The 27,625-nt window shown below is 56.9% G+C and overlaps 1 protein-coding gene across 1 annotated transcript; it reads left to right on the forward strand.

Annotated features, from left to right (window-relative positions):
- Positions 1–1,338: 1,338 nt before the first annotated feature.
- Positions 1,339–27,252, forward strand: LOC136284588 (sarcoplasmic/endoplasmic reticulum calcium ATPase 1-like). The gene is given in 23 exon segments (XM_066174936.1): positions 1,339–1,393; positions 1,396–1,470; positions 2,566–2,583; positions 2,954–3,036; positions 4,916–5,020; positions 6,105–6,243; positions 7,146–7,226; positions 8,253–8,338; positions 11,109–11,406; positions 14,139–14,305; positions 14,971–15,059; positions 16,215–16,317; positions 16,392–16,523; positions 17,700–17,825; positions 18,255–18,473; positions 19,465–19,800; positions 20,634–20,854; positions 22,520–22,722; positions 24,374–24,459; positions 24,566–24,699; positions 25,227–25,344; positions 26,216–26,333; positions 27,220–27,252. Coding segments are annotated over 23 exon segments (2,982 nt in total). The 5' UTR covers positions 1,339–1,353; the 3' UTR covers positions 27,225–27,252.
- Positions 27,253–27,625: the final 373 nt, after the last annotated feature.

Here is a 27,625-nt window from a genome sequence, read left to right on the forward strand (position 1 = left end):
TTTTCCCCCATTTTTCATCAATTTTTCCCCCATTTTTGATCAATTTTTCCCCCCATTGTTTGATCAATTTTTCCCCCATTTTTCATCAATTTTTTCGCCATTTTTGGTCAAATTTCCCTCCATTTTTGGTCCTTTTTTTTTCCCCATTTTTCATCAATTTTTCCCCCATTTTTGGTGAATTTTTCCCCATTTCTGGTCAATTTTTTTTCCCCCCATTTTTGATCAATTTTCCCCATTTTTGGACCAAATTTCCCCCATTTTTGTCAATTTTTCCCCATTTTCGGACCAAATTTCCCCCATTTTTTCTCAAATTTTCCCCATTTTCGGACCAAATTTTCCCCATTTTCGGACCAAATTTTCCCCATTTTCGGACCAAATTCCCCCCATTTTTTCTCAAATTTTCCCATTTTTTGTCAAATTTTCCCCATTTTCGGACCAAATTCCCCCCATTTTTTCTCAAATTTTCCCCATTTTCGGACCAAATTTTCCCCATTTTCGGACCAAATTCCCCCATTTTTTCTCAATTTTTCCCCACCTTCCTCCCATCTCCCCCCCTCCCCCATTCCCCTCCCCCCCCCCCGGATTTTCCAGCCCTCCCCTCCCCCTCCCCCCAGCCCCTCCCGTCCATCAGCGCCCGAAATAACCCCGGGGTGGGGGGAGGGGCGGGGGGGGGGGGTCAGGGGACACCCGGGGGTGGGGGAGGGGGGAGGGCCATTGGGGGGGGTCCCGCCCCCCCTTTTTAAAGCCCCCGCGCTCCTCCCCCCTCCCCCAAAGCGCCTCGGGGCGGCCGCCGGCTCCTGGGGGCTCGGGGGGAGGTGGCCGGTTTGGGGGTTTTTGGTTGTTGTTTTTTCCCTGTTGTCCCCGTCGCTTTCCCGATGGTTTTTCCTCCCTTTTTCCCGGTTTTTGGGGGGGTTATTTGAGGGGCTGCCTTGGCTCTGCTAGAGGGAAAAATTTGGGGGTTTTTTGGGGGATTTTTGGGATTTTTTTGGGATTTTTTTGGGATTTTTTTGGGATTTTTGGGGGAAGCTTTAGGGGGGTTTATTTCCCTCCATTCCCGTTTTTTTTTTTTTTTTTGGCTCTTTTTTTTTTTAGACTTTTTTTTTTTCCCCTTTTTTCTTTTTTTTAAAATTCTTTCCGTGGGGATTTTTTCCCCTCTTCCTAAAATTTTTCTTTTTTTTCTTTAATTTTCGTTTGGTTTTTTTTTTAATTTTTTTGGGGTTTTTTTTTTTTTTTTTTTTTGGGGGGGATTTTTCCCCTTTTTTTTTCCGGGCCGGGAACTTTATTTTTTTTTTTTTTCTCTTCCCCCCCCCTTTTATTTTCTGCCCATTTCATTTCCGGCCGGCGGCCCCAGGCATGGAGAACGCCCACGCCAAGACGGCCGAGGAGTGCTTGGCTTTTTCGGGGTCACCGAGAGCGTCGGGCTGAGCCCCGAGCAGGTCAAGAGGAGCCTGGAGAAATACGGCCCCAACGGTGAGGCGGGCGGAAACCCGGGCGAAATCGCCGCTTCCCGGGATTTTCGGGGATTTTCGGGGATTTTCGGGGATTTTTCGGGGATTTTTCGGGGATTTTCGGGGATTTTTGCGAATTTTCGGGGATTTTTCGGGGATTTTCGGGGATTTTCTGGGATTTTTGTGAATTTTCGGGGATTTTTCGGGGATTTTCTGGGATTTTCTGGGATTTTCTGGGGATTTTCTGGGATTTTTGTGAATTTTCTGGATTTTTCGGGGATTTTCTGGGATTTTCTGGGATTTTTCGGGGATTTTTCGGGATTTTTCGGGGATTTTCTGGGATTTTCGGGGATTTTGGGGGATTTTCTGGGATTTTGTGAATTTTCTGGGATTTTTCGGGGATTTTCTGGATTTTTCTGGGATTTTCGGGGATTTTTCGGGATTTTCGGGATTTTCGGGGATTTTTCGGGGATTTTTCTGGGATTTGGGAAGATTTGGGGGGTTTGGGGGGGGATTTGGGGGGATTTTCAGGGGGGTTTTTGGGGCGTTTTCGGGGGTTTGGGGGAAATTCTCGGAGGTTTGGGGGAATTTTGGGGGGTTTGGGGGAATTTTCGGGGATTTTTCGGGGATTTTTTGGGGATTTTCAGGGATTTGGGGGGGATTTTGGGGGGTTTTAGGGAATTTTCAGGGATTTGGGGGATTTTCGGGGGATTTTCAGGAATTTTGGGAGGGTTTGGAAGAGCTGGGAGAGACTCGGGGGATTTCGGGGACGGTTCGGAGAAGTTTGGGAGGATTTGGGGGAATTTTGGGGAAATTTTGGGGGATTTTGGGGGATTTTGGGGCAGATTTGGGGGAATTTTGGGGGATTTTGGGGCAGATTTGGGGGGAATTTTGGGGGATTTTGGGGCGGATTTGGGGGAATTTTGGGGGGATTTGGGGGGAATTTGGGGGGATTTTGGGGGAATTTTGGGGGATTTTGGGGGGATTTTGGGGAATTTGGGGGGATTTTGGGGGAATTTTGGGGAATTTTGGGGGATTTTGGGGGATTTTGGGGAATTTCGGGGAATTTTGGGGGATTTTGGGTCTCCTCTCACCTGTCCCTTCTCCTCCCTCCCAGAGCTGCCGGCTGAGGAAGGTGAGTGACAGTCCCCAAATGTCCCCAAAAGTCCCCAAAATGTCCCCAAATCCCAGGAAAATCCCCTCGGGTTGGACACTGGGAGGTCCCTGTCCCCAGAAATGTCCCAGAATGTCCCAAAAAATCCCAAAAAAACCCCAAAAAAAACCTCCCGAAATATCCCCGAAAGTCCCAAACTGTCCCCAAAACGTCGCCGAACCTCCCAAAAACGCCCCAAAAATCCCCGAAAATCCCGAATTGTCCCCAAATGTCCCAGAAAAAAGGCCCCGAAAAGCCGGGAATTCCCCCAGAATTCCTCAGGTCGTCCCTAAAGCTCCCCCAGATTCCCCGGATTGTCCCCAAAGCGTCGGGAATTGTCCCCCAAAACCAGGGAAGTCGATCTGGGAGTTGGTGGTGGAGCAGTTCGAGGATCTCCTGGTGCGGATCCTGCTCCTGGCGGCCTGCATCTCCTTCGTGAGTGTCCCCTCAAGAAAAGGGCCCCAAAGTGTCCCCAAAAATGGCCCAAAACGGCCCAAAAATGGCCCCAAAACGGCCCCAAAATTGTCCAAAAAAACGGCCCCAAAATGTCACCAAAATATCCCAAAAATGGCCCAAAAATGGCCCAAAATGGCCCCAAAATTGTCCAAAAAAAGGCCCCAAAATGTCACCAAAATATCCCAAAAATGGCCCAAAAATGGCCCAAAACGGCCCAAAAACGGCCCCAAAACGGCCCCAAAACTGTCCAAAAAATCGGCCCCAAAATGTCACCAAAATATCCCAAAATGGCCCAAAAATGGCCCAAAATGGCCCCAAAATTGTCCAAAAAAAGGCCCCAAAATGTCACCAAAATATCCCAAAAATGGCCCAAAAATGGCCCAAAACGGCCCAAAAACGGCCCCAAAACGGCCCAAAACTGTCCAAAAAAACGGCCCCAAAATGTCACCAAAATATCCCAAAAATGGCCCCAAAAATGGCCCAAAATGGCCCCAAAATTGTCCAAAAAAAGGCCCCAAAATGTCACCAAAATATCCCAAAAATGGCCCAAAAATGGCCCAAAACGGCCCCAAAATTGTCCAAAAAAAAGGCCCCAAAATGTCACCAAATATCCCAAAAATGGCCCAAAAATGGCCCAAAATGGCCCCAAAATGTCACCAAAATATCCCAAAAATGGCCCAAAAATGGCCCAAAATGGCCCCAAAATTGTACAAAAAAATGGCCCAAAAAATTGTCCCAAAAATGGCCCAAAAACGACCCCAAAAATGGCCCAAAATTTGCCCCAAAACAGCCCAAAATGTCAAAAAATGGTCCCAAAAAAGGACCCAAAATTGTTCAAAAAATGGCTCAAAATCGGCCCAAAAATTGGCCCCAAATTGGCCCCAAAATGGTCCCAAAATATCACCAAAAATGGCCCAAAAACGGCCCCAAAAATGGCCAAAAAACGGCCCAAAATATGGTCCCAAAATGGCCCCAAAATGGCCCCAAAATGTCAAAAAATGGCCCCAAAAATGTCCGAAAAAATGACCCCAAAAATGTCCAAAAAACGGCCCAAAAATGTCACCAAAACCGGCCCAAAATATGGTCCCAAAAATGGCCCCCGAAATGGTCCCAAAATGTCAAAAAATGGCCCCAAAAATGTCCGAAAAAATGACCCCAAAAATGTCCAAAAAACGGCCCAAAAATGTCACCAAAACCGGCCCAAAATATGGTCCCAAAATATGGTCCCAAAATGGCCCCAAAATGTCAAAAAATGGCCCCAAAATCGGCCCAAAATGTCAAAAAATGGCCCCAAAATTTGGCCCAAAATGGCCCAAAATTGGCACCAAAATTTACCCCCAAAATGGCCCAAAATGTCCCAAAAATTGGCCCAAAACATCCCGAAAACGTCCAAAAACGTCCCAAAAACGCCCCGGGGGCGGCTGGGGGAGATTTGGGGGGAAGATCCGGGAGTTTGGGAATTTTGTGGGGAAGTTTTGGGCGATTTTGGGAGAAATTCGGGAATTTGGGAGGGGGGGGGGGAATTCTGGGCCAACTTTGACCGGTTTGGAGAAATTTTTTGACCGATTCCCGGCGGATTTTTTTGGGGGAAATTTCCGTGAATTTCGGGATTTTTTGGGGAGGGGACACGGGTGACACCGCTGTCCCCAAGGTGGTGGCCTGGCTCCAGGAGGGTCCTGGCGGTGGATTTTGGGCGGATTTCGACCAATTTTGACCAATTTTGACCGATTTTGGGCGGATTTTGACCCATTCCCGGCGGATTTTTTTGGGGGAATTTCGAATTTCCGTGAATTTCGGGATTTTTTTGGGGGGAGGGGGAGGGGACACGGGTGACACCGCTGTCCCCGCTGTCCCCAAGGTGCTGGCCTGGTTCGAGGAGGGCGAGGAGACCATCACGGCCTTCGTCGAGCCCTTCGTCATCCTCCTCATCCTCATCGCCAACGCCGTGGTGGGCGTGTGGCAGGTGGGGACGTTTGGGGACACCTGGGGACGTTCGGGGACTTGGGGGGGGGGTTGGGGGATTTTGGGGACATTCGGGGACACCTGGGGACGTTCGGGGACTTTGGGGGGGGGGGTTGGGGGATTTCGGGGACGTTTGGGGGCGTTGGCTGTCCCCGACGTCCCCGGGTTGTCCCCAGCGTGTCCCCAGCGTGCCCCGGTGTCCCCACTCTGTCCCCGATGTCCCCGATGTCCCCAATGTCCCCCGTCACTGTCCCCAGGAGCGGAACGCGGAGAACGCCATCGAGGCTGTCCCCACTGTCCCCAATGTCCCCCTGTTGTCCCCGTTGTCCCCAATGTTCCCCCGTTGTCCCCAGTGTCCCCAATGTCCCCACAGTGTCCCCAATGTCCCCACGGTGTCCCCAGGAGCGGAACGCGGAGAACGCCATCGAGGCTGTCCCCCCGTTGTCCCCAATGTCCCCGTTGTCCCCAATGTCCCCACGGTGTCCCCAATGTCCCCAATGTCCCCAATGTCCCCAGTGTTCCCCCGTTGTCCCCAATGTCCCCCCGATGTCCCCAGTGTCCCCACGGTGTCCCCAATGTCCCCAATGTCCCCACGGTGTCCCCACGGTGTCCCCACGGTGTCCCCAATGTCCCCCGTCGGTGTCCCCAGGAGCGGAACGCGGAGAACGCCATCGAGGCTGTCCCCAGTGTTCCCCCGTTGTCCCCATGTCCCCGTTGTCCCCAGTGTCCCCCCGATGTCCCCAGTGTCCCCAATGTCCCCAGTGTCCCCAATGTCCCCAATGTCCCCAATGTCCCCCGTCGGTGTCCCCAGGAGCGGAACGCGGAGAACGCCATCGAGGCTGTCCCCAATGTTCCCCCGTTGTCCCCATGTCCCCGTTGTCCCCAATGTTCCCCCGATGTCCCCAGTGTCCCCACGGTGTCCCCAGTGTCCCCCGTCGGTGTCCCCAGGAGCGGAACGCGGAGAACGCCATCGAGGCTGTCCCCAATGTCCCCCCGTTGTCCCCATGTCCCCGTTGTCCCCAATGTTCCCCCGATGTCCCCAGTGTCCCCACGGTGTCCCCAATGTCCCCCGTCGGTGTCCCCAGGAGCGGAACGCGGAGAACGCCATCGAGGCGCTCAAGGAGTACGAGCCCGAGATGGGGAAAGTCTACAGGAGCGACCGCAAAGCCGTGCAGAGGATCAAGGCCAGGGACCTGGTGCCCGGGGACATCGCCGAGGTGGCAGGTGGGGGCCTCGGGGTCACCCCGGGGTCACGGGGACACCCCGGGGTCGCCCAGGGGTCACGGGGTCACCCAGGGGTCACCCAGGGGTCACCCAGGGGTCACGGGGACACCCAGGGGTCACAGGGACATTGGGGACACCCAGGGGTCACCCAGGGGTCACCCAGGGGACACCCAGGGGTCACCCAGGGGTCACGGGGACATTGAGGACATCAAGGATGTTGGGGTCCCTCTGGGGTCACCCAGGGGTCACAGGGACATCAGGGTCACCCCGGGGTCACAGGAACACCCAGGGGTCACGGGGTCACCCAGGGGTCACGGGGGTATTGGGGACACCCAGGGGTCACTCTGGGGTCACTCTGGGGTCACGGGGGCATTGGGGTCACCCAGGGGTCACCCAGGGGTCACTCTGGGGTCACCCCGGGGTCACGGGGGCATTGGGGACATTGCCCCCAGTCCCATCCCAGTCCCTCCCAGTTCCCTCCCAGTCCCTCCCAGTTCCCTCCCAGTCCCTCCCAGTTTATCCCAGTCCCTCCCAGTCCCTCCCAGTTCCCTCCCAGTCCCTCCCAGTTTATCCCAGTCCCTCCCAGTCCCTCCCAGTCCCTCCCAGTTCCCTCCCAGTCCCTCCCAGTCTCTCCCAGTCCCTCCCAGTTCCCTCCCAGTCCCTCCCAGTTTATCCCAGTCCCTCCCAGTTTATCCCAGTCCCTCCCAGTTCCCTCCCAGTCCCTCCCAGTCTCTCCCAGTCCCTCCCAGTCCCTCCCAGTTCCCTCCCAGTCCCTCCCAGTTTATCCCAGTCCCTCCCAGTTCCCTCCCAGTCCCTCCCAGTCCCTCCCAGTCCCTCCCAGTCCCTCCCAGTTTACCCCAGTCCCCCCCAGTGACCCCCCCCTCCCCCCCGTGTGTCCCCAGTTGGGGACAAGGTCCCGGCCGACATCCGCATCATCTCCATCAAATCCACCACGCTGAGAGTGGACCAGTCCATCCTTACTGGTATGAACTGGGACGGGACTGGGACGGGACTGGGACCAACTGGGAGGGGACGGGGACGAACTGGGACGAACTGGGAGGGGACGGGGAGGGGGTGAAAGGGTTAAAAACGGGGGAAGTTTTGGCTTCGAGGGGAGGGGGGGGTTATTTATACTGGTTTGTACTGGTTTGTACTGGTTTGCATTGGTTCATACTGGTTTGCATTGGTTCATACTGGTTTATACTGGTTCAGACTGGTCTACACCGGTTTATATTGATTTGTACTGGTCTGTGGTGGTTTATACTGGTTTATACCGGTTGACATTGAATTCGGTTAGTTTATACTGGTTTGTACTGGTTTGTATTGAATTTTATTAGTTTATACTGGTTTATACTGGTTTATACCGGTTGACATTGAATTCGGTTAGTTTATACTGGTTTGTACTGGTTTATACTGAATTTTATTAGTTTATACTGGTTTATACTGGTTTGTACTGGTTTGTATTGAATTTTATTAGTTTACACCGGTCTATACTGGTTTATATTGAATTTTATTAGTTCATACTGGTTTATACTGGTTTATATTGGATTTTATTAGTTCATACTGGTTTATACTGGTTTATATTGGATTTTATTAGTTTATACTGGTTTATACCGGTTTGTGCTGGCTTATATTGAATTTTATTAGTTCATACTGGTTTGTACTGGTTTATATTGAATTCTATTAGTTTACACCGGTCTGTACTGGTTTATACTGGTTTATATTGGATTTTATTAGTTTATACTGGTTTATACTGGTTTGTACTGGTTTATATTGGATTTTATTAGTTTATACTGGTTTATACTGGTTTATATTGGATTTTATTAGTTTATACTAGTTATAGAATTTTATTAGTTTATACTGGTTTATACCGGTTTGTGCTGGCTTATATTGAATTTTATTAGTTCATACTGGTTTGTGCTGGTTTATATTGGATTTGATTAGTTCATACTGGTCTGTACTGGTTTGTACTGGTCCACACCGGTTCAGACTGGTCCGTACCGGTGCAGGGGAGTCGGTGTCGGTGATCAAGCACACGGAGCCGGTGCCCGACCCGCGCGCCGTCAACCAGGACAAGAAGAACATGCTCTTCTCGGTGAGTGACGTCATCGCCGTCACCCGTGTGACGTCATCCGCGCGTGACACGCCGTCCTCAGTGAGTGACGTCATCAGGGTCGTTGGTGTCACCCGTGTGACGTCGTCGCTGTCACCTGTGTCATTTTTTTGGGGCAAACGACTCTTGTTTAGCTCCAAAAAAAAAACAAACCCAAATTTTGGGGGGAAACGCCTGAATTTGGGTCTGAAAAAACCCCAAATTTTGGGGGGAAACGCCTGAATTTGGGTCTGAAAAAACCCCAAATTTTGGGGGGAAACGCCTGAATTTGGGTCTGAAAAAAACCCCAAATTTTGGGGGGAAACGCCTGAATTTGGGTCTGAAAAAAACCCCAAATTTTGGGGGGAAACGCCCGAATTTGGGTCTAAAATCCCCAAATTTTGGGGGGAAACGCCTGAATTTGGGTGTAAAAAACCCCAAATTTTGGGGGGAAACGCCCGAATTTGGGTCTGAAAAACCCCCAAATTTTGGGGGGAAACGCCTGAATTTGGGTCTGAAAAACCCGAAATTTTGGGGGGAAACGCATGAATTTGGGTCGTAAAAAACCCCAAATTTTGGGGTGAAACGCCTGAATTTGGGTCTGAAAAACCCCCAAATTTTGGGGGGAAACGCCCGAATTTGGGTCGTAAAAAAACCCCAAATTTTGGGGGGAAACGCCTGAATTTGGGTCTGAAAAAACCCCAAATTTTGGGGGGAAACGCCCGAATTTGGGTCGTAAAAAAACCCCAAATTTTGGGGGGAAACGCCTGAATTTGGGTCTGAAAAAACCCCAAATTTTGGGGGGAAACGCCTGAATTTGGGTCTGAAAAAAACCCCAAATTTTGGGGGGGAAACGCCTGAATTTGGGTCTGAAAAAACCCCAAATTTTGGGGGGAAACGCCTGAATTTGGGTCTGAAAAAACCCCAAATTTTGGGGGGAAACGCCTGAATTTGGGTCTGAAAAAACCCCAAATTTTGGGGGGAAACGCCTGAATTTGGGTCTGAAACCCCCAAATTTTGGGGCGAAATGTCTGAATTTGGGTCTGAAAACCCCAAATTTTGGGGGGAAACGCCTGAATTTGGGTCTGAAAAAACCCCAAATTTTGGGGGGAAACGCCTGAATTTGGGTCTGAAAAACCCCAAATTTTGGGGGGAAACACCTGAATTTGGGTCTGAAAACCCCAAATTTTGGGGGGAAATGCCCGAATTTGGGTCTGAAAAAAACCCCAAATTTTGGGGGGAAACGCCGGAATTTGGGTCTGAAAAAAACCCAAATTTTGGGGGGAAACGCCTGAATTTGGGTCTGAAAAACCCCAAATTTTGGGGGGAAACGCCCGAATTTGGGTCTGAAAAAAACCCCAAATTTTGGGGGGAAACGCCGGAATTTGGGTCTGAAAAAAACCCAAATTTTGGGGGGGAAACGCCTGAATTTGGGTCTGAAAAAAACCCCAAATTTTGGGGGGAAACGCCTGAATTTGGGTCTGAAAAAACCCCAAATTTTGGGGGGAAACGCCTGAATTTGGGTCTGAAAAACCCCAAATTTTGGGGGGAAACACCTGAATTTGAGTCTGAAAAACCCCCAAATTTTGGGGGGAAACGCCTGAATTTGGGTCTGAAAAAAACCCCAAATTTTGGGGGGAAACGCCGGAATTTGGGTCTGAAAAAACCCCAAATTTTGGGGGGAAACGCCTGAATTTGGGTCTGAAAAAACCCCAAATTTTGGGGGGAAACGCCTGAATTTGGGTCTGAAAAAACCCCAAATTTTGGGGGGAAACGCCTGAATTTGGGTCTGAAAAAAACCCCAAATTTTGGGGCGAAATGTCTGAATTTGGGTCTGAAAACCCCAAATTTTGGGGGGAAACGCCTGAATTTGGGTCTGAAAAAACCCCAAATTTTGGGGGGAAACGCCTGAATTTGGGTCTGAAAAACCCCAAATTTTGGGGGGAAACACCTGAATTTGGGTCTGAAAACCCCAAATTTTGGGGGGAAATGCCCGAATTTGGGTCTGAAAAAAACCCCAAATTTTGGGGGGAAACGCCGGAATTTGGGTCTGAAAAAAACCCAAATTTTGGGGGAAACGCCTGAATTTGGGTCTGAAAAACCCCAAATTTTGGGGGGAAACGCCCGAATTTGGGTCTGAAAAAACCCCAAATTTTGGGGGGAAACGCCTGAATTTGGGTCTAAAAACCCCAAATTTTGGGGGGAAACGCCTGAATTTGGGTCTGAAAAAAACCCCAAATTTTGGGGGGAAACGCCTGAATTTGGGTGTAAAAAACCCCAAATTTTGGGGGGAAACGCCCGAATTTGGGTCTGAAAAAACCCCAAATTTTGGGGGGAAACGCCTGAATTTGGGTCTAAAAACCCCAAATTTTGGGGGGAAACGCCTGAATTTGGGTCTGAAAAAAACCCCAAATTTTGGGGGGAAACGCCTGAATTTGGGTGTAAAAAACCCCAAATTTTGGGGGGAAACGCCTGAATTTGGGTCTGAAAAAACCCCAAATTTTGGGGGGAAACGCCTGAATTTGGGTCGTAAAAAAACCCCAAATTTTGGGGGGAAACGCCCGAATTTGGGTCTGAAAAAAACCCCAAATTTTGGGGGGAAACGCCCGAATTTGGGTCTGAAAAAAACCCAAATTTTGGCGGGAAACGCCCGAATTTGGGTCTAAAATCCCCAAATTTTTTTGGGTCAAACTCCTCCATTCCTCCTCCGAAGAACCTCAAATTTCCGACTCCCACCCCCGCCAAAATTCCCGTTTTTCCCCCCAAACGCAAGGGCACGAACATCGGTGCGGGCAAGGCCGTGGGCATCGTGGTGGCCACGGGCGTCAACACGGAGATCGGCAAGATCCGGGACGAGATGGCGGCCACGGAGCAGGACAAGACGCCGCTGCAGCAGAAGCTGGACGAGTTCGGCGAGCAGCTCTCCAAGGTCATCTCGCTCATCTGCGTCGCCGTCTGGGCCATCAACATCGGCCACTTCAACGACCCCGTGCACGGCGGCTCCTGGATCCGCGGCGCCATCTACTACTTCAAGATCGCCGTCGCCCTGGCCGTGGCCGCCATCCCTGAAGGTCCGTGGGGGGTGGGGTGGGGGGATGGAGGAGGTTTGGGGGGGGTTGGTGGACTCTCCGTGGTCATCTGTGGGGTCTTGGAGGTCATCCGTGGTCATCTGTGGGGTCTTGGAGATGATCCGTGGTCATCCATGGACCATTGGTGGTCATTCATGAGGTCTTGGAGGTCATCTGTGGTCATTTATGGATGGTTGGAGGTCATTCTTGGGGTCTTGGAGGTCATCCGGGGTCATCCATGGACCATTGGTGGTCATTCATGGGGTCTTGGAGATGGTTTGGGGTCATCCATGGACCGTTGGTGGTCAGTTATGGGGTCTTGGAGGTCATCCATGGTCATCTGTGGGGTCTTGGAGGTCATCCGTGGTCATCCATGGACCATTGGTGGTCATTCATGAGGTCTTGGAGGTCATCTGTGGTCATTTATGGATGGTTGGTGGTCATTCTTGGGGTCTTGGAGGTCATCCGGGGTCATCCATGGACCATTGGTGGTCATTCATGGGGTCTTGGAGGTCATCCGTGGTCATCTGTGGGGTCTTGGAGGTCATCTGTGGTCATCCATGGACCATTGGTGGTCATCTGTGTGGTCTTGGAGATGGTTTGGGGTCATTCATGGACCGTTGGTGGTCATTCATGGACCCTTTGTGGTCATCCATGGACCATTCGTGGTCATCCATGGACCATTCATGGTCATCCATGGACCGTTGGTGGTCATTCCTGGGGTCTTGGGGGTCATCCGTGGTCATCCATGGACCATTCGTGGTCATCTGTGTGGTCTTGGAGGTCATTCGTGGTCATCCATGGACCGTTGGTGGTCATTCCTGGGGTCTTGGGGGTCATCCGTGGTCAGTTTTGGGGTCTCGAAGGGGTCTAGGAGAAGGTTCGTGGTCATTTATGGATCCTTGGTGGTTGACCTGACCTGAACGATGACCACTGACCACCCCGGTGACCCCGGTGACCCCCGTGACCCCGGTGACCTGACTGATGACCGCTGACCACCGCGGTCACCCTGGTGACCCCAGTGACCTGACCATTGACCAATGACGACCCCGGTGACCCCAGTGACCCCGGTGACCTGACCATTGACCAATGATGACCCCGGTGACCCCGGTGACCTGACTGATGACCGCTGACCACCGCGGTGACCCCGGTGACCCCAGTGACCTGACTGATGACCAACAATCACCCCGGTGACCCTGGTGACCACTGACCCCCGCGGTGACCCCTGGGTGACCCCTGGGTGACCCCTGGGTTACCCCGGTGACCCCAGTGACCTGACCGACGACCGCTGACCCCCGCGGTGACCCCGGTGACCCCTGGGTGACCCCTGGGTGACCCTGGTGACCCAAGTGACCTGACCGATGGCCGCTGACCACCACAGTGACCCCAGTGACCTGACTGATGACCGCTGACCCCCACGGTGACCCCAGTGACCTGACCAATGACCAACAATCACCCCGGTGACCCCAGTGACCACTGACCCCCGTGGTGCCCCCGGTGACCCCTGGGTGAGCCCGGTGACCGCTGCCCCCCGCGGTGACCCCATTGACCCCTGGGTGACCCCGGTGACCCCAGCAACCTGACCGATGACCGCTGACCACCACGGTGACCCCAGCGACCTGACCGACGGCCGCTGACCACCGCAGTGACCCCAGTGACCCCGGTGACCGCTGACCCCCGCGGTGCCCCCGGTGACCTGACCGATGACCAACAATCACCCTGGTGACCCCGGTGACTGCTGACCCCCACGGTGACCCCTGGGTGACCCCGGTGACCGCTGACCCCCGCGGTGACCCCTGGGTGACCCCCGGTGACCCCTGGGTGACCCCGGTGACCTGACCGATGACCAACAATCACCCCGGTGACCCCGGTGACCGCTGACCCCCGCGGTGACCCTTGGGTGACCCCTGGGTGACCCCTGGGTGACCCCGATGACCCCGGTGACCTGACTGATGACCGCTGACCACCGCGGTGACCCCGGTGACCCCTGGGTGACCCCTGGGTGACCCCGATGACCCCAGTGACCTGACCGATGGCCACTGACCACCGCGGTGACCCCGGTGACCCCAGTGACCTGACCAATGACCAACAATCACCCCGGTGACCCTGGTGACCGCTGACCACCGCAGTGACCCCAGTGACCCCGGTGACCGCTGCCCCCCGCGGTGCCCCCGGGTGACCCCTGGGTGACCCCTGGGTGACCCCGGTGACCTGACCAATGACCAACAATCACCCCGGTGACCGTGGTGACCGCTGCCCCCCGCGGTGACCCCGGTGACCCCTGGGTGACCCCGGTGACCCCAGTGACCTGACCAATGACCGCTGACCACCGCAGTGCCCCCGGTGACCCCTGGGTGACCCCTGGGTGACCCCGGTGACCCCAGTGACCTGACCGACGGCCGCTGACCACCGCGGTGACCCCGGTGACCTGACCAATGACCGCTGACCACCGCGGTGACCCCGGTGACCCCTGGGTGACCCCTGGGTGACCCCGGTGACCCCAGTGACCTGACCGACGGCCGCTGACCACCGCGGTGACCCCGGTGACCTGACCGATGACCAACAATCACCCCGGTGACCCCAGTGACCCCTGGGTGAGCCCGGTGACCCCAGTGACCTGACCAATGACCGCTGACGACCATGGTGACCCCAGTGACCCCGGTGACCGCTGCCCCCCGCGGTGACCCCGGTGACCCCTGGCTGCCCCCTGGCTGACCCCCGCGGTGACCCCGCAGGGCTGCCGGCCGTCATCACCACGTGCCTGGCGCTGGGCACGCGGCGCATGGCCAAGAAGAACGCCATCGTCCGCAGCCTGCCCTCGGTGGAGACGCTGGGCTGCACCTCGGTCATCTGCTCCGACAAGACCGGCACGCTGACCACCAACCAGATGTCCGTCTGCAAGGTGGGGCCTCCCCTCCGAGGGGGGGGGGGGAAAAAATTCCCGGAATTCCAGGTTTTTCCGCCGAGAACCCAAAATTTCCCCAAAAAAATTTATTTGGTTTTTTTTTTTTTCCCCGTGGTGGGGAGGCGAAGTTTCCGCGGGGAGAGCAAAAAATTCCCGCGGGGGGCTGGAAGTTTTCCGTCGGGAAGGTCGAGGTTCCCATGAGGAATTCAGGATTCCCGCGGGGGGGGGGGGGAGGGGAGGGGAGGGGCCCAAAATTTTCCGTGGGGGAAAAAAAGAAAAAAAAAAAACCGACCCGGAAGTTCCCACGCAAAAATTCCCGCGAGAGCCTTTGAAATCTCCGAGGGGAAAAGGGAAGTTTTGGACCGAATTCCCGAAATTCCCGTGAGAACCTCCAGGTTTTCCATAAAAAAAAAAAAAAAAAAAATCCCCCCCCCACCCAAACCAACAACCCCCCGCGGATTTTTTTGGCGGAGAGCCCGAAATTTCCCTTTCGGGACGCCCAAAACTTCTCGGTGGGGGAGCCCCGAAAAACCCCCGCCGGAACGTCCCGGAGTTCTCCTGGGAACCTCAGAGTTTTCCCCCGCGGGGAGCCCCGAAATCTCCGCCGGGAGCCCCGAAACTCCTGCCGGGGCCGTCCCGCGAACGTCGCCGGTTGTCCCCAGATGTTCATCATGGACAAGGTCGAGGGCGACGTCTGCGCCCTCAACGAGTTCTCCATCACCGGCTCCACCTACGCCCCCGAGGGAGAAGTGTGAGTGTCACCCGCTGTCCCCCCCCAGGTGTCACCTGGGGTCGCCTTGGACCCCAGTGTCCCCAATGTCCTCCCGGCCCCGATGTCCAAGTGTGCACCTCGGTGGTCCCCGATGTCCCCATGACCCCGGTGACCTCGATGTCCCCATGACCCTGTGACCCCAGTGTCCCCATGACCCTGTGACCCCGATGTCCCCATGACCCCGGTGACCCTGACGTCCCCATGACCCCGGTGACCCCGATGTCCCCATGACCCCGGTGACCCTGATGTCCCCATGACCCCGGTGACCCCGATGTCCCCGTGACCCCGGTGACCCTGATGTCCTCCTGATGTCCCCACGACCCCAATGACCCCAATGTCCACCCCAATGTCCCCATGACCCCAATGACCCTGACATCCCCATGACCCCATGACCCCGATGTCCACCCTGATCTCCTCCTGACCCCAACGTCCCCCTGACCCCAATGTCCCCATGACCCCAATGACCCCAATGTCCCCATGACCCCGGTGACCCCGACGTCCCCATGACCCCGGTGACCCCCGTGTCCAGCTGATCTCCTCCTGACCCCAATGTCCCCGTGACCCCAATGACCCCAATGACCCCCGGACGTCCCCGTGACCCCAATGACCCCGACGCCCCCCGATGTCCCCAGGCTGAGGCAGGACCGTCCGGTCAAGGCCGGCCAGTACGACGGCCTGGTGGAGCTGGCCACCATCTGCTCCACAGTGTCCCCAATGTCCCCGTGACCCCAATGACCCCAATGACCCCCGGACGTCCCCATGACCCCAATGACCCCGACGTCCCCCGATGTCCCCAGGCTGAGGCAGGACCGTCCGGTCAAGGCCGGCCAGTACGACGGCCTGGTGGAGCTGGCCACCATCTGCTCCACAGTGTCCCCAATGTCCCCGTGACCCCAATGACCCCAATGACCCCAATGACCCCAATGACCCCAATGACCCCGACGTCCCCCGATGTCCCCAGGCTGAGGCAGGACCGTCCGGTCAAGGCCGGCCAGTACGACGGCCTGGTGGAGCTGGCCACCATCTGCTCCACAGTGTCCCCAATGTCCCCGTGACCCCAATGACCCCAATGTCCCCAATGACCCCAATGACCCCAATGACCCCAATGACCCCGACGTCCCCCGATGTCCCCAGGCTGAGGCAGGACCGTCCGGTCAAGGCCGGCCAGTACGACGGCCTGGTGGAGCTGGCCACCATCTGCGCCCTCTGCAACGACTCCTCGCTGGACTACAACGAGGTGAGCGCGCCCGGCCCCGCCCCCGTCACCTGCGGCCGCCGTGTCCCCCAGGTGACCCCGCGGCGTCCCCGCAGGCCAAGGGCGTCTACGAGAAGGTGGGCGAGGCCACCGAGACGGCGCTGACCTGCCTGGTGGAGAAGATGAACGTCTTCAACACCGACGTCAGGAACCTGAGCAAGGTGGAGCGGGCCAACGCCTGCAACGCCGTGAGTGTCACCTGGGCCGCCTGGGCCACCTCCTGGGTCACCTTCTGTGTCACCTGGGCCACCACCTGGGTCACCTGGGCCGCCTCCTGGGTCACCTGGGCCACCTCCTGGGTCACCTTCTGTGTCACCTGGGTCACCTGGGCCACCACCTGGGTCACCTGGGCCGCCTCCTGGGTCACCTGGGCCACCTCCTGGGTCACCTGGGCCGCCACCTGGGTCACCTGGGCCGCCTGGGCCACCTCCTGGGTCACCTTCTGTGTCACCTGGGTCACCTGGGCCACCTCCTGGGTCACCTGGGCCACCACCTGGGTCACCTGGGCCGCCACCTGGGTCACCTGGGCCACCTCCTGTGTCACCTGTGTCACCTGTGTCACCTGTGTCACCTGGGCTGCCACCTGGGTCACCTGGGCCACCTCCTGGGTCACCTCCTGGGTCACCTGGGTCACCTGTGTCACCTGGGCCACCTCCTGGGTCACCTTCTGTGTCACCTGGGTCACCTGGGCCACCTCCTGTGTCACCTGGGCCACCTCCTGGGTCACCTTCTGTGTCACCTGGGTCACCTGCGCCACCTCCTGTGTCACCTTCTGGGTCACCTGTATCGCCTGTTCCTGGTGTCCCCTGTCCCACCTGTCTGTGTCCCATCCAAGTCCCACCTGTCCCTCACCTGTCCCTCACCTGTCCCACCTGTCCCACCTCTCCCACCTGTCCCACCTGTCCCTCACCTACCCCACCTGTCCCTCACCTGTCCCACCTGTTCCACCTGTCCCTCACCTGTCCCACCTGTCCCTCACCTGCCCCACCTGCCCCACCTGCCCCACCTGTCCCACCTGTCCCACCTGCCCCACCTGTCCCTCACCTGTCCCACCTGTCCCACCTGTCCCACCTGTCCCTCACCTGTCCCTCACCTGTCCCTCACCTGTCCCACCTGTCCCACCTGCCCCACCTGTCCCACCTGTCCCTCACCTGTCCCACCTGTCCCTCACCTGTCCCACCTGTCCCACCTGTCCCACCTGTCCCACCTGCCCCACCTGTCCCTCACCTGTCCCACCTGTCCCTCACCTGTCCCACCTGTCCCTCACCTGTCCCTCACCTGTCCCTCACCTGTCCCTCACCTGTCCCACCTGTCCCACCTGCCCCACCTGTCCCACCTGTCCCACCTGTCCCACCTGTCGGCAGGTGATCAAGCAGCTGATGAAGAAGGAGTTCACGCTGGAGTTCTCCCGGGACCGGAAGTCCATGTCGGTTTTCTGCTCCCCGGCCAAGGCCTCGCGCGCCGCCGTGGGCAACAAGATGTTCGTCAAGGTGGGTCACCTGGGGGTCACCTGGGGGTCACCTGGGGGTCACCTGGGGGTCACCTGGGTCACCTGGGTGATGTCGTCTGCGTCCCACCGCCCCGTGACCACGTCCCACCACCCCAAACCTTCTCAAACTCTGTTCCCACCATCCCGTGTCCACGTCCCACCACTCCAAACCTTCTCAAACTCGTGTCCCACCACCCCAAACCTTCTCAAATTCATGTCCCACCACCCCGTGACCAGGTCCCACCACCCCAAACCTTCTCAAATTCATGTCCCACCACCCCAAACCTTCTCAAACTCGTGTCCCACCACCCCGTGTCCACGTCCCACCGCCTCCAAACCTCCTCAGACCTTCTCAACCCCGGGCCCCACCACCCCACGACCACCCCGACCCCCTCTCACCCCTGCGTCCCACCACGTCCCACGACCCCAGGGTGCCCCCGAGGGCGTCATCGACCGCTGCAGCTACGTCCGCGTGGGCACCGCGCGGGTGCCGCTGACGCCGGCCGTCAAGGAGAAGATCCAGAGCGTCATCAAGGAGTGGGGCACGGGCAGGGACACCCTGCGCTGCCTGGCCCTGGCCACCCGCGACACGCCCCCCAAGAAGGAGGAGATGGCCCTCGAGGACTCCTCCAAGTTCGCCGAGTACGAGGTGGGCGGCGCGCCCCGGGTGGGCCCGGGCTGGGGGTTGGGGTGGCGGGACCTCGGTTGGGGTGGTGGGACCTCGGGTTTGGTCAGGTTTGGGTGGTGGGACCATGGGTTTGGGTAGTAGGAGAAGGTTTGGGGTGATGGGACCTCGGTTTGGGTGGTGGGAGAAGGTTTGGGGTGGTGGGACCTCGGTTGGGGTGGTGGGAGAAGGTTTGGGGTGGTGGGACCTGGGGTTTGGTCAGATTTGGGGTGGTGGGACCTCGGTTTGGGTGGTGGGACCTTGTTTTGGGTGGTGGGAGAAGGTTTGGGGTGGTGGGACCTCGGTTTGGGGTGGTGGGAGAAGGTTTGGGGTGGTGGGACCTGGGGTTTGGTCAGGTTTGGGTGGTGGGACCTCAGTTTGGGTGGTGGGGCCTCAGTTGGGGTGGTGGGAGAAGGTTTGGGGGGGTGGGACCTCGGGTTTGGGTGGTGGGACCTCGGTTGGGGTGGTGGGAGAAGGTTTGGGGTGACGGGACCTCGGGTTTGGTCATGTTTGGGTGGTGGGACCTCAGACTTGGTCAGGTTTGGGGTGGTGGGACCTCGGTTTGGGTGGTGGGATCTCCAAAACTCAAATAAATTTTTGGGTTCCTCTTCCTCCATGACCTCCAAAATTCACTTTTTTGGGGGTTTTTTTTGGTCCTCCATCACCTCCAAACCTCCATTTTTTCTTGTGTTCCTCCTTCTCCAAAATTCCATTTTTTTTTTGTGTTCCTTCTCCAAAATTCCCTTTTTTGTGTTCTTGGTCCTCCAAAACTCCATTTTTTCAGGATTCTTGCTCCTCCAAACCTCCATTTTTTCCTCCTTCTCCAAAATTCCCTTTTTTTGGAGTTTTTTTTGGTCCTCCATGACCTCCAAACCTCCATTTTTTTTTTTTTTTTTGGTGCTCCTCCTCCTCCAACCCTCCCTTTCCTTTCGGCTCCTCCCCCTCCCCGACCTCCGCGTCCCCTTCCTCTCCCCAGACCGACCTGACCTTCGTGGGCTGCGTGGGCATGCTGGACCCTCCCCGCAAGGAGGTGATGGGCTCCATCCGGCTGTGCCGCGACGCCGGCATCCGCGTCATCATGATCACGGGCGACAACAAGGGCACGGCCATCGCCATCTGCCGCCGCATCGGCATCTTCGGCGAGGACGAGGAGGTGACCGGCCGCGCCTACACCGGCCGCGAGTTCGACGACCTGCCGCTGTCGGAGCAGCGCGAGGCCTGCCGCCGCGCCTGCTGCTTCGCCCGCGTCGAGCCCACCCACAAGTCCAAGATCGTCGAGTTCCTGCAGTCCTTCGACGAGATCACCGCCATGGTGAGGAGGAGGAGGAGGAGGACTTCTCGGGGGACGTCGTTTCGGGGGTCCACCATGGAGTTATGGGGGTTTGAGGCCGGAAGTTCTTGGTGGACGTCATTTTGGGGGTCCACCATGGAGTTATGGGGGGTTGAGGCCGGAAGTTCTTGGTGGACGTCATTTTGGGGGTCCACCATGGAGTTATGGGGGTTTGAGGTTGGAAGTTCTTGGTGGACGTCATTTTGGGGGTCCGCCATGGAGTTATGGGGGTTTGAGGCCGGAAGTTCTTGGTGGACGTCATTTTGGGGGTCCGCCATGGAGTTATGGGGGTTTGAGGCCGGAAGTTCTTGGTGGACGTCATTTTGGGGGTCCGCCATGGAGTTATGGGGGGTTGGCTGTCCAAACTGAGCTGGTGTTGGGGGTCCACCACGGGCGGTTTGTGGGGGTTTGGGGTCAGAGCCCAACGTGGTTTTCGGGGTCCCACCACCAACCCGACGCCATTTTTGATGCTCCCACATGGTTTTTGAGGTTCCACCACCAACTTGACCCCATTTTAGATGTTCCTCATGAACCCAACGTGGTTTTTGGGGTCCCACCACCAACCCAACGCCATTTTTGATGCTCCCACGTGGTTTTTGAGGTCCCACCACCAACCCGACCCCGTTTTAGATGTTCCTCACAAACTCAACGTAGATTTTGGGGTCCCACCACCAACCCAACACCATTTTGGATGTTCCCACGTGGTTTTCGGGGTCCCACCGCCAACCCAACGCTATTTTTGACGTTCCCACGTGGTTTTCGGGGTCCCACCACCAACCCCGCCCCGTTTCTCGCTGTCCCCCCCCCTCCCCCAGACCGGCGACGGCGTCAACGACGCGCCGGCGCTGAAGAAGGCGGAGATCGGCATCGCCATGGGCTCGGGCACGGCCGTGGCCAAGACGGCCTCGGAGATGGTCCTGGCCGACGACAACTTCTCCACCATCGTGGCGGCCGTGGAGGAGGGCCGGGCCATCTACAACAACATGAAGCAGTTCATCCGTTACCTCATCTCCTCCAACGTGGGCGAGGTCGTCTGGTGAGCGCCCAGCTGGCACCGGTGGTTCACACCAGTTCACACCAGTTCACACCAGTTCACACCGGTTCGCACCAGTCTGGGACCGGTTTGGGACCAGTTCGGAGAGCTCGGGGACGTTTGTGGGTCCTCAGCGGATTTCGGCCCGGTCCAGCCATGGGTTCATCCCAGTTTGTCCCAGTTTGTCCCAGTAACATCCCGGTTTGTCCCAGTAACGTCCCAGTTCCATCTCAATCCTGCCCCAGTTTGTCCCAGTCCATCCCAGTTTGTCCCAGTCCATCCCAATCCCCTCCCAGTCCATCCCAGTTCCATCCCAATCCTGCCTCAGTCCATCCCAGTTTGTCCCAGTTTGTCCCAGTTTGTCCCAGTCCCCCCCAGTCCCTGACCCCGTGCTCCCCGCCACTCCCAGTTTACCCCAGTCCCTCCCAGTCCCCTCCCAGTCCATCCCAGTTTGTCCTAGTCCCATCCCAGTTTCCCCCAGTCCATTCTAATCCACTCCCAGTCCCTCCCAGTTTATCCCAGTCCTCCCCAGTTTCCTTCCAGTTCCCCCCCAGTTTCCTCCCAGTCCCTCCCAGTCCCCCCCAGTCCCCTCCCAGTTTATCCCAGTTTACCCCAGTCCCCCCGGTCCCTGACCCCGTGCTCCCCGCCGCTCCCAGTCCCATCCCAGTCCCTCCCAGTCCCTCCCAGTTTATCCCAGTCCATTCCAATCCCCTCCCAGTCCCTCCCAGTCCCTCCCAGTTTATCCCAGTCCCTGACCCCGTGCTCCCCGCCGCTCCCAGTTTACCCCAGTCCCTCCCAGTCCCCTCCCAGTCCATCCCAGTTTGTCCTAGTCCCATCCCAGTTTCCCCCAGTCCATTCTAATCCACTCCCAGTCCCTCCCAGTTTATCCCAGTCCTCCCCAGTTTCCTTCCAGTTCCCCCCCAGTTTCCTCCCAGTCCCTCCCAGTCCCCCCCAGTCCCCTCCCAGTTTATCCCAGTTTACCCCAGTCCCCCCGGTCCCTGACCCCGTGCTCCCCGCCGCTCCCAGTCCCATCCCAGTCCCTCCCAGTCCCTCCCAGTTTATCCCAGTCCATTCCAATCCCCTCCCAGTCCCTCCCAGTCCCTCCCAGTTTATCCCAGTCCCTGACCCCGTGCTCCCCGCCGCTCCCAGTTTATCCCAGTCCATTCTAATCCCCTCCCAGTTCATTCCCAGTCCCCTCCCAGTTTATCCCAGTTCATTCCCAGTCCCCTCCCAGTTTATCCCAGTTCATTCCCAGTCCCATCCCAGTTTATCCCAGTCCGTCCCAGTCCCTGACCCCGTGCTCCCCGCCGCTCCCAGTTCATTCCCAGTCCCTCCCAGTTCATCCCAGTCCCCTCCCAGTTTATCCCAGTCCCCTCCCAGTTTATCCCAGTCCCTCCCAGTCCCTCCCAGTTTATCCCAGTTCATTCCCAGTCCCTCCCAGTTTATCCCAGTCCCCTCCCAGTTTATCCCAGTCCCTCCCAGTTTATCCCAGTCCATTCTAATCCCCTCCCAGTCCCCTCCCAGTCCCTCCCAGTTTATCCCAGTTCATTCCTAGTCCCTCCCAGTCCCTCCCAGTCCCCTCCCAGTTTATCCCAGTCCCTCCCAGTTTATCCCAGTTTATCCCAGTCCCATCCCAGTCCCTGACCCCGTGCTCCCCGCCGCTCCCAGCATTTTCCTGACGGCGGCGCTGGGGCTGCCCGAGGCGCTGATCCCGGTGCAGCTGCTCTGGGTGAACCTGGTGACCGACGGGCTGCCGGCCACCGCCCTGGGCTTCAACCCGCCCGACCTGGACATCATGGACAAGCCGCCGCGCAGCCCCAAGGAGCCGCTCATCTCCGGCTGGCTCTTCTTCAGATACCTGGCCATCGGAGGTGAGCGCGCGCCCGGGCCCGGCGGGGCGGGCGGGGCGGGCGGGGCGGGGGGCACCGACGAGGAGAGCACCTGGAGACTCCAGGGAAACACCTGGAGATACCAGGAAATCACCTGGAGACTCCAAAAAACCCTGGAGATACCAAAAACTACCTGGAGATACCAAAAACTACCTGGAGATACCAAAAACTACCTGGAGATACCAAAAAACCCTGGAGACACCAAAAACTACCTGGAGATACCAAAAACTACCTGGAGATACCAAAAACTACCTGGAGATACCAAAAACTACCTGGAGATACCAAAAAACCCTGGAGACACCAAAAACTACCTGGAGATACCAAAAACTACCTGGAGATACCAAAAACTACCTGGAGATACCAAAAAACCCTGGAGATACCAGGAAATCACCTGGAGACTCCAAAAAACCCTGGAGATACCAAAACACCTGGAGATACCAAAAAAAACCAGCTGGAGACACCAAAAAAACACCTTGAGACACCAAAAAACCACCTGGAGATACCAAAAAACCCTGGAGATACCAAAAACTACCTGGAGATACCAAAAACTACCTGAAGATACCAAAAAACCCTGGAGATACCAGGAAATCACCTGGAGACTCCAAAAAACCCTGGAGATACCAAAACCATGTGGAGACACCAGGAAAACACCTGGAGACTCCAAAAAACCCTGGAGACACCAAAAACTACCTGGAGATACCAAAACACCTGGAGATACCAAAACACCTGGAGACACCAAAAGAAACCAGCTGGAGACACCAGGAAATCACCTGGAGACTCCAGGAAAACACCTGGAGACACCAAAAACACCCGGAGACACCAAAAAAACACCTGGAGACACCAGGAAAACAGCTGGAGACACCAAAAAAACCCTGGAGATACCAAAACACCTGGAGATACCAAAAACTACCTGGAGACACCAGGAAATCACCTGGAGACACCAAAAACACCCAGAGACACCAAAAACTACCTGGAGATACCAAAAAACCCTGGAGACACCAAAAAAAACCAGCTGGAGACACCAAAACACCCTGGAGATACCAAAACCACGTGGAGACACCAGGAAATCACCTGGAGACACCAAAACACCTGAAGACACCAAAAAAATACCTGGAGACATCAGGAAATCACCTGGAGACTCCAAAAACTACCTGGAGACACCAAAACACCCTGGAGATACCAAAACCACGTGGAGACACCAGGAAATCACCTGGAGACACCAAAACACCTGGAGATACCAAAAAAACACCTGGAGACACCAGGAAAACACCTGGAGACACCAAAAAACCCCGGAGATACCAAAAACACACCTGGAGGCACCAAGAACCACCTGGCGACTCCAAAAACCACCTGGAGACTCCTAAAAAATCACCTGGAGGTCACTGTGGAGAAGGTTCCCTGAGGAACCTGGTGGTGTCAACTGGAGAACCAAAAAAAAACCACCTGGAGCCTCCAAAAACCACCTGGAGCCTCCAAAATACCACCTGGAGACCCCCAGGTGTGTCCCCAGGTGTCCCCAGGTGTATTTTAGGTGTCCCCAGGTGTGTCCAGGTGTCCCCAGGTGTGTCCCAGGTGTGTCCAGGTGTGTCCCAGGTGTCCCCAGGTGTCCCCAACCCCCGTTTGTCCCCCCCAGGTTACGTCGGGGCCGCCACGGTGGGCGCGGCCGCCTGGTGGTTCCTCTTCGCCGAGGACGGGCCCAACGTCAGCTACCACCAGCTGGTGAGTGCCCAGGTGTCCCCCAGGTGTCCCCCAGGTGTCCCCCAGGTGTCCCCCGAGCCGAGGTGACCTCGAGGTGACCCCGGGGTGTCCCCCCTGTCCCCCCCAGACCCATTTCATGCAGTGCTCGGAGCACAACGTGGACTTCGAGGGGTTGGACTGCGACATCTTCGAGTCGCCCGTGCCCATGACCATGGCGCTGTCCGTGCTGGTCACCATCGAGATGTGCAACGCCCTCAACAGGTGAGGGACGCGCTCACCTTGGTCACCTTGGTCACCTTGGTCACCTTGGTCACCTTGGTCACCTGGGTCACCTTGGTCATTGTCACCGTTGTCACTGTCACCATCGTCATCGTCATTGTTGTTGTTGTGGTCATGGTGGTCATCATGGTCATCGTGGTCATCATGGTCACCATGGAGTTGTGCAACACCCTCAACGGGTGAGGGACATTGTCACCTTGGTCACCTTGGTCACCACCATCATTGTCACCGTTGTCATCGTCGTTGTCATTGTCATTGTTGTGGTCGTGGTGGTCATGGTCATCATGGTCACCATGGAGATGTGCAACGCCCTCAACGGGTGAGGGACGCGGTCATTGTCACCTTGGTCACCTTGGTCACCTTGGTCACCTTTGTCATTGTCACCATCGTCATCGTCACCATCATTGTCTCCCTGCCCTGTGGTGACCTTCTCGATGTCCCCGATGTCCCCGTGACCCCGCGGTGACCCCGTGACCCCGCGGTGACCCCGCTGTCCCCGCTGTCCCCAGCCTGTCCGAGAACCAGTCGCTGGCCCGGATGCCGCCCTGGGTGAACATCTGGCTGATGGGCTCCATCTGCCTCTCCATGTCCCTGCACTTCGTCATCCTCTACATCGACCCCCTGCCCGTAAGGGACACCCGGGGACACCTGGGGACACCTGGGGACACCTGGGGACACCCGGGGACACCGCGGGCTGGTGGCCTCGGGCTGGTGGCCTTGGGGACCTTGGGGTGGTGGTCACCAAGCTGGTGGTCACTGGGCTGGTGGTCATTGAGGTGATGGTCACTGGGATGATGGTCATCAGGCTGGTGGTCATTGGCCTGTGGTCATCAGGCTGGTGGTCATCATGCCAGTGGTCATTGGGCTGACGGTCATTGGGCTGGTGGTCATTGGGGTGGTGGTCATTGAGGTGATGGTCACTGGGCTGGTGGTCATCGGGCCGGTGGTCATCAGGGTTAGTGGTCATTGGGCTGGTGGTCATTGGGGATATTGGGTTGGTGGTCACCAAGCTGGTGGTCTTTGGGCTGGTGGTCATTGAGATGGTGGTCATTGGGCTGGTGGTCATTGGGGTGGTCATTGGGCTGGTGGTCACCAAGCTGGTGGTCATCATGCCAGTGGTCATTGGGCTGGTGGTCATTGGGCTGATGGTCATCACGCCGGTGGTCATTGGGCTGGTGGTCATTGGGTTGGTGGTCATTGGGCTGATGGTCATCACACCAGTGGTCATTGGGTTGGTGGTCATTGGAGGTTGGTGGTCATTGGGCTGGTGGTCATCATGCCGGTGGTCATTGGGGACATTGGGTTGGTGGTCACCAAGCTGGTGGTCATCGGGCCGGTGGCCTTGGTGACGTCACGTCTCTGTTGACCTTGGCCTGGGCGACCGCTGGGGCCGATGACCGCAGGGAGGGTCCAACGACCACGGGCGGCCTCTGGCGGCCCCGCGGTCACTCTGGTGGCCCCGGGGGGAGGTCCCAGCCGCGTCCCCCGGTGTCCCCAGATGATCTTCAAGCTGACGCCGCTGACGCTGACCCATTGGCTGATGGTCATCAAGATCTCCTTCCCGGTCATCCTGCTGGACGAGACCCTCAAGTTCATCGCCAGGAACTACCTGGAGGGTGAGGGGCGTCCCCGTGTCCCCTCCTGTCCCACTCCGTGTCCCCTTGGCCGTCTCCTGGTCACCTCCGTGGTCAACTCCTGGTCACCTCCATCCAGTCCTTGACCGCTTGACCATCCCCGTGTCCCCTTGGCCGTCTCCTGGTCACCTCCGTGGTCATCTCCTGGTCACCTCCATCCAGTCCTTGACCACTTGACCATCCCCGTGTCCCCTTGGCCATCTCCTGGTCACCTCCGTGGTCATCTCCTGGTCACCTCCATCCAGTCCTTGACCGCTTGACCATCCCTGTGTCCCCTTGGTCACCTCCGTGGTCACCTCTGTGGTCCATGGTCACCTCCATCCCATCCCTGTCCCCTCTATGTCCCCTTGACCATCTCGTGGTCATCTCCTGGTCACCTCCATGCCCTTCCCTGTCCCCTTGACCATCCCCCTGTCCCCTCTGTGGTCATCTCCTGGTCACCTCCATCCCATCCCTGTCCCCTCCATGTCCCCTTGACCATCTCCTGGTCACCTCCATCCAGTCCTTGACCCCTTGACCATCCCCCTGTCCCCTCTGTGGTCATCTCCTGGTCACCTCCATGCCTTTCCCTGTCCCCTTGACCGTCTCCAGGTGACCTCAACCATCCCTGTTGTCCCCTCAACCATCTCCTGGTCACCTCCGTGGTCACCTCCGTGGTCACCTCCATCCCCTCCCTGCCCCACTGACCACTCCCTGTCCCCTTGACCATCTCCTGGTCACCTCCGTGGTCACCTCCGTGGTCACCTCCACGTCCTCCCTGTCCCCTTGACCATCTCCTGGTCACCTGCATGGTCCACGGTCACCTCCACGCCCTCCCTGTCCCCTCCGTGTCCCCTCCCCGTTCTCATCTCCATCTTCTCGTCCCCAGCGTGACCCCGCCCGGCCCCGGCAGCGCCCGCAGGTACCCAGGGGACACCTCGGGGTCACTGTCACCTCATTGTCACCTCCCTGTCACCTCCATGTCATCGTCACCTCCCTGTCACCTCATTGTCACCTCCCTGTCACCGTCATTGTCATTGTCACCTCGGGGTCATTGTCACCTCCCTGTTATCGCCATTGTCACCTCCCTGTCACCGTCATTGTCATCTCACGGTCATTGTCACCTCATTGTCACCTCCCTGTCACCGTCATTGTCATTGTCACCTCGGGGTCATTGTCACCTCCCTGTCATCGTCACCTCCCTGTTATCGCCATTGTCACCCCCCCTGTCACCGTCATTGTCATTGTCACCTCGGGGTCATTGTCACCTCCCTGTCATCGTCACCTCCCTGTTA

This window comes from Chamaea fasciata, unplaced genomic scaffold (assembly GCF_029207755.1).
Source record: "Chamaea fasciata isolate MVZ Bird 193981 ecotype frontalis unplaced genomic scaffold, bChaFas1.0.hap1 SCAF_1157, whole genome shotgun sequence".
Taxonomy (NCBI): domain Eukaryota; kingdom Metazoa; phylum Chordata; class Aves; order Passeriformes; family Sylviidae; genus Chamaea; species Chamaea fasciata.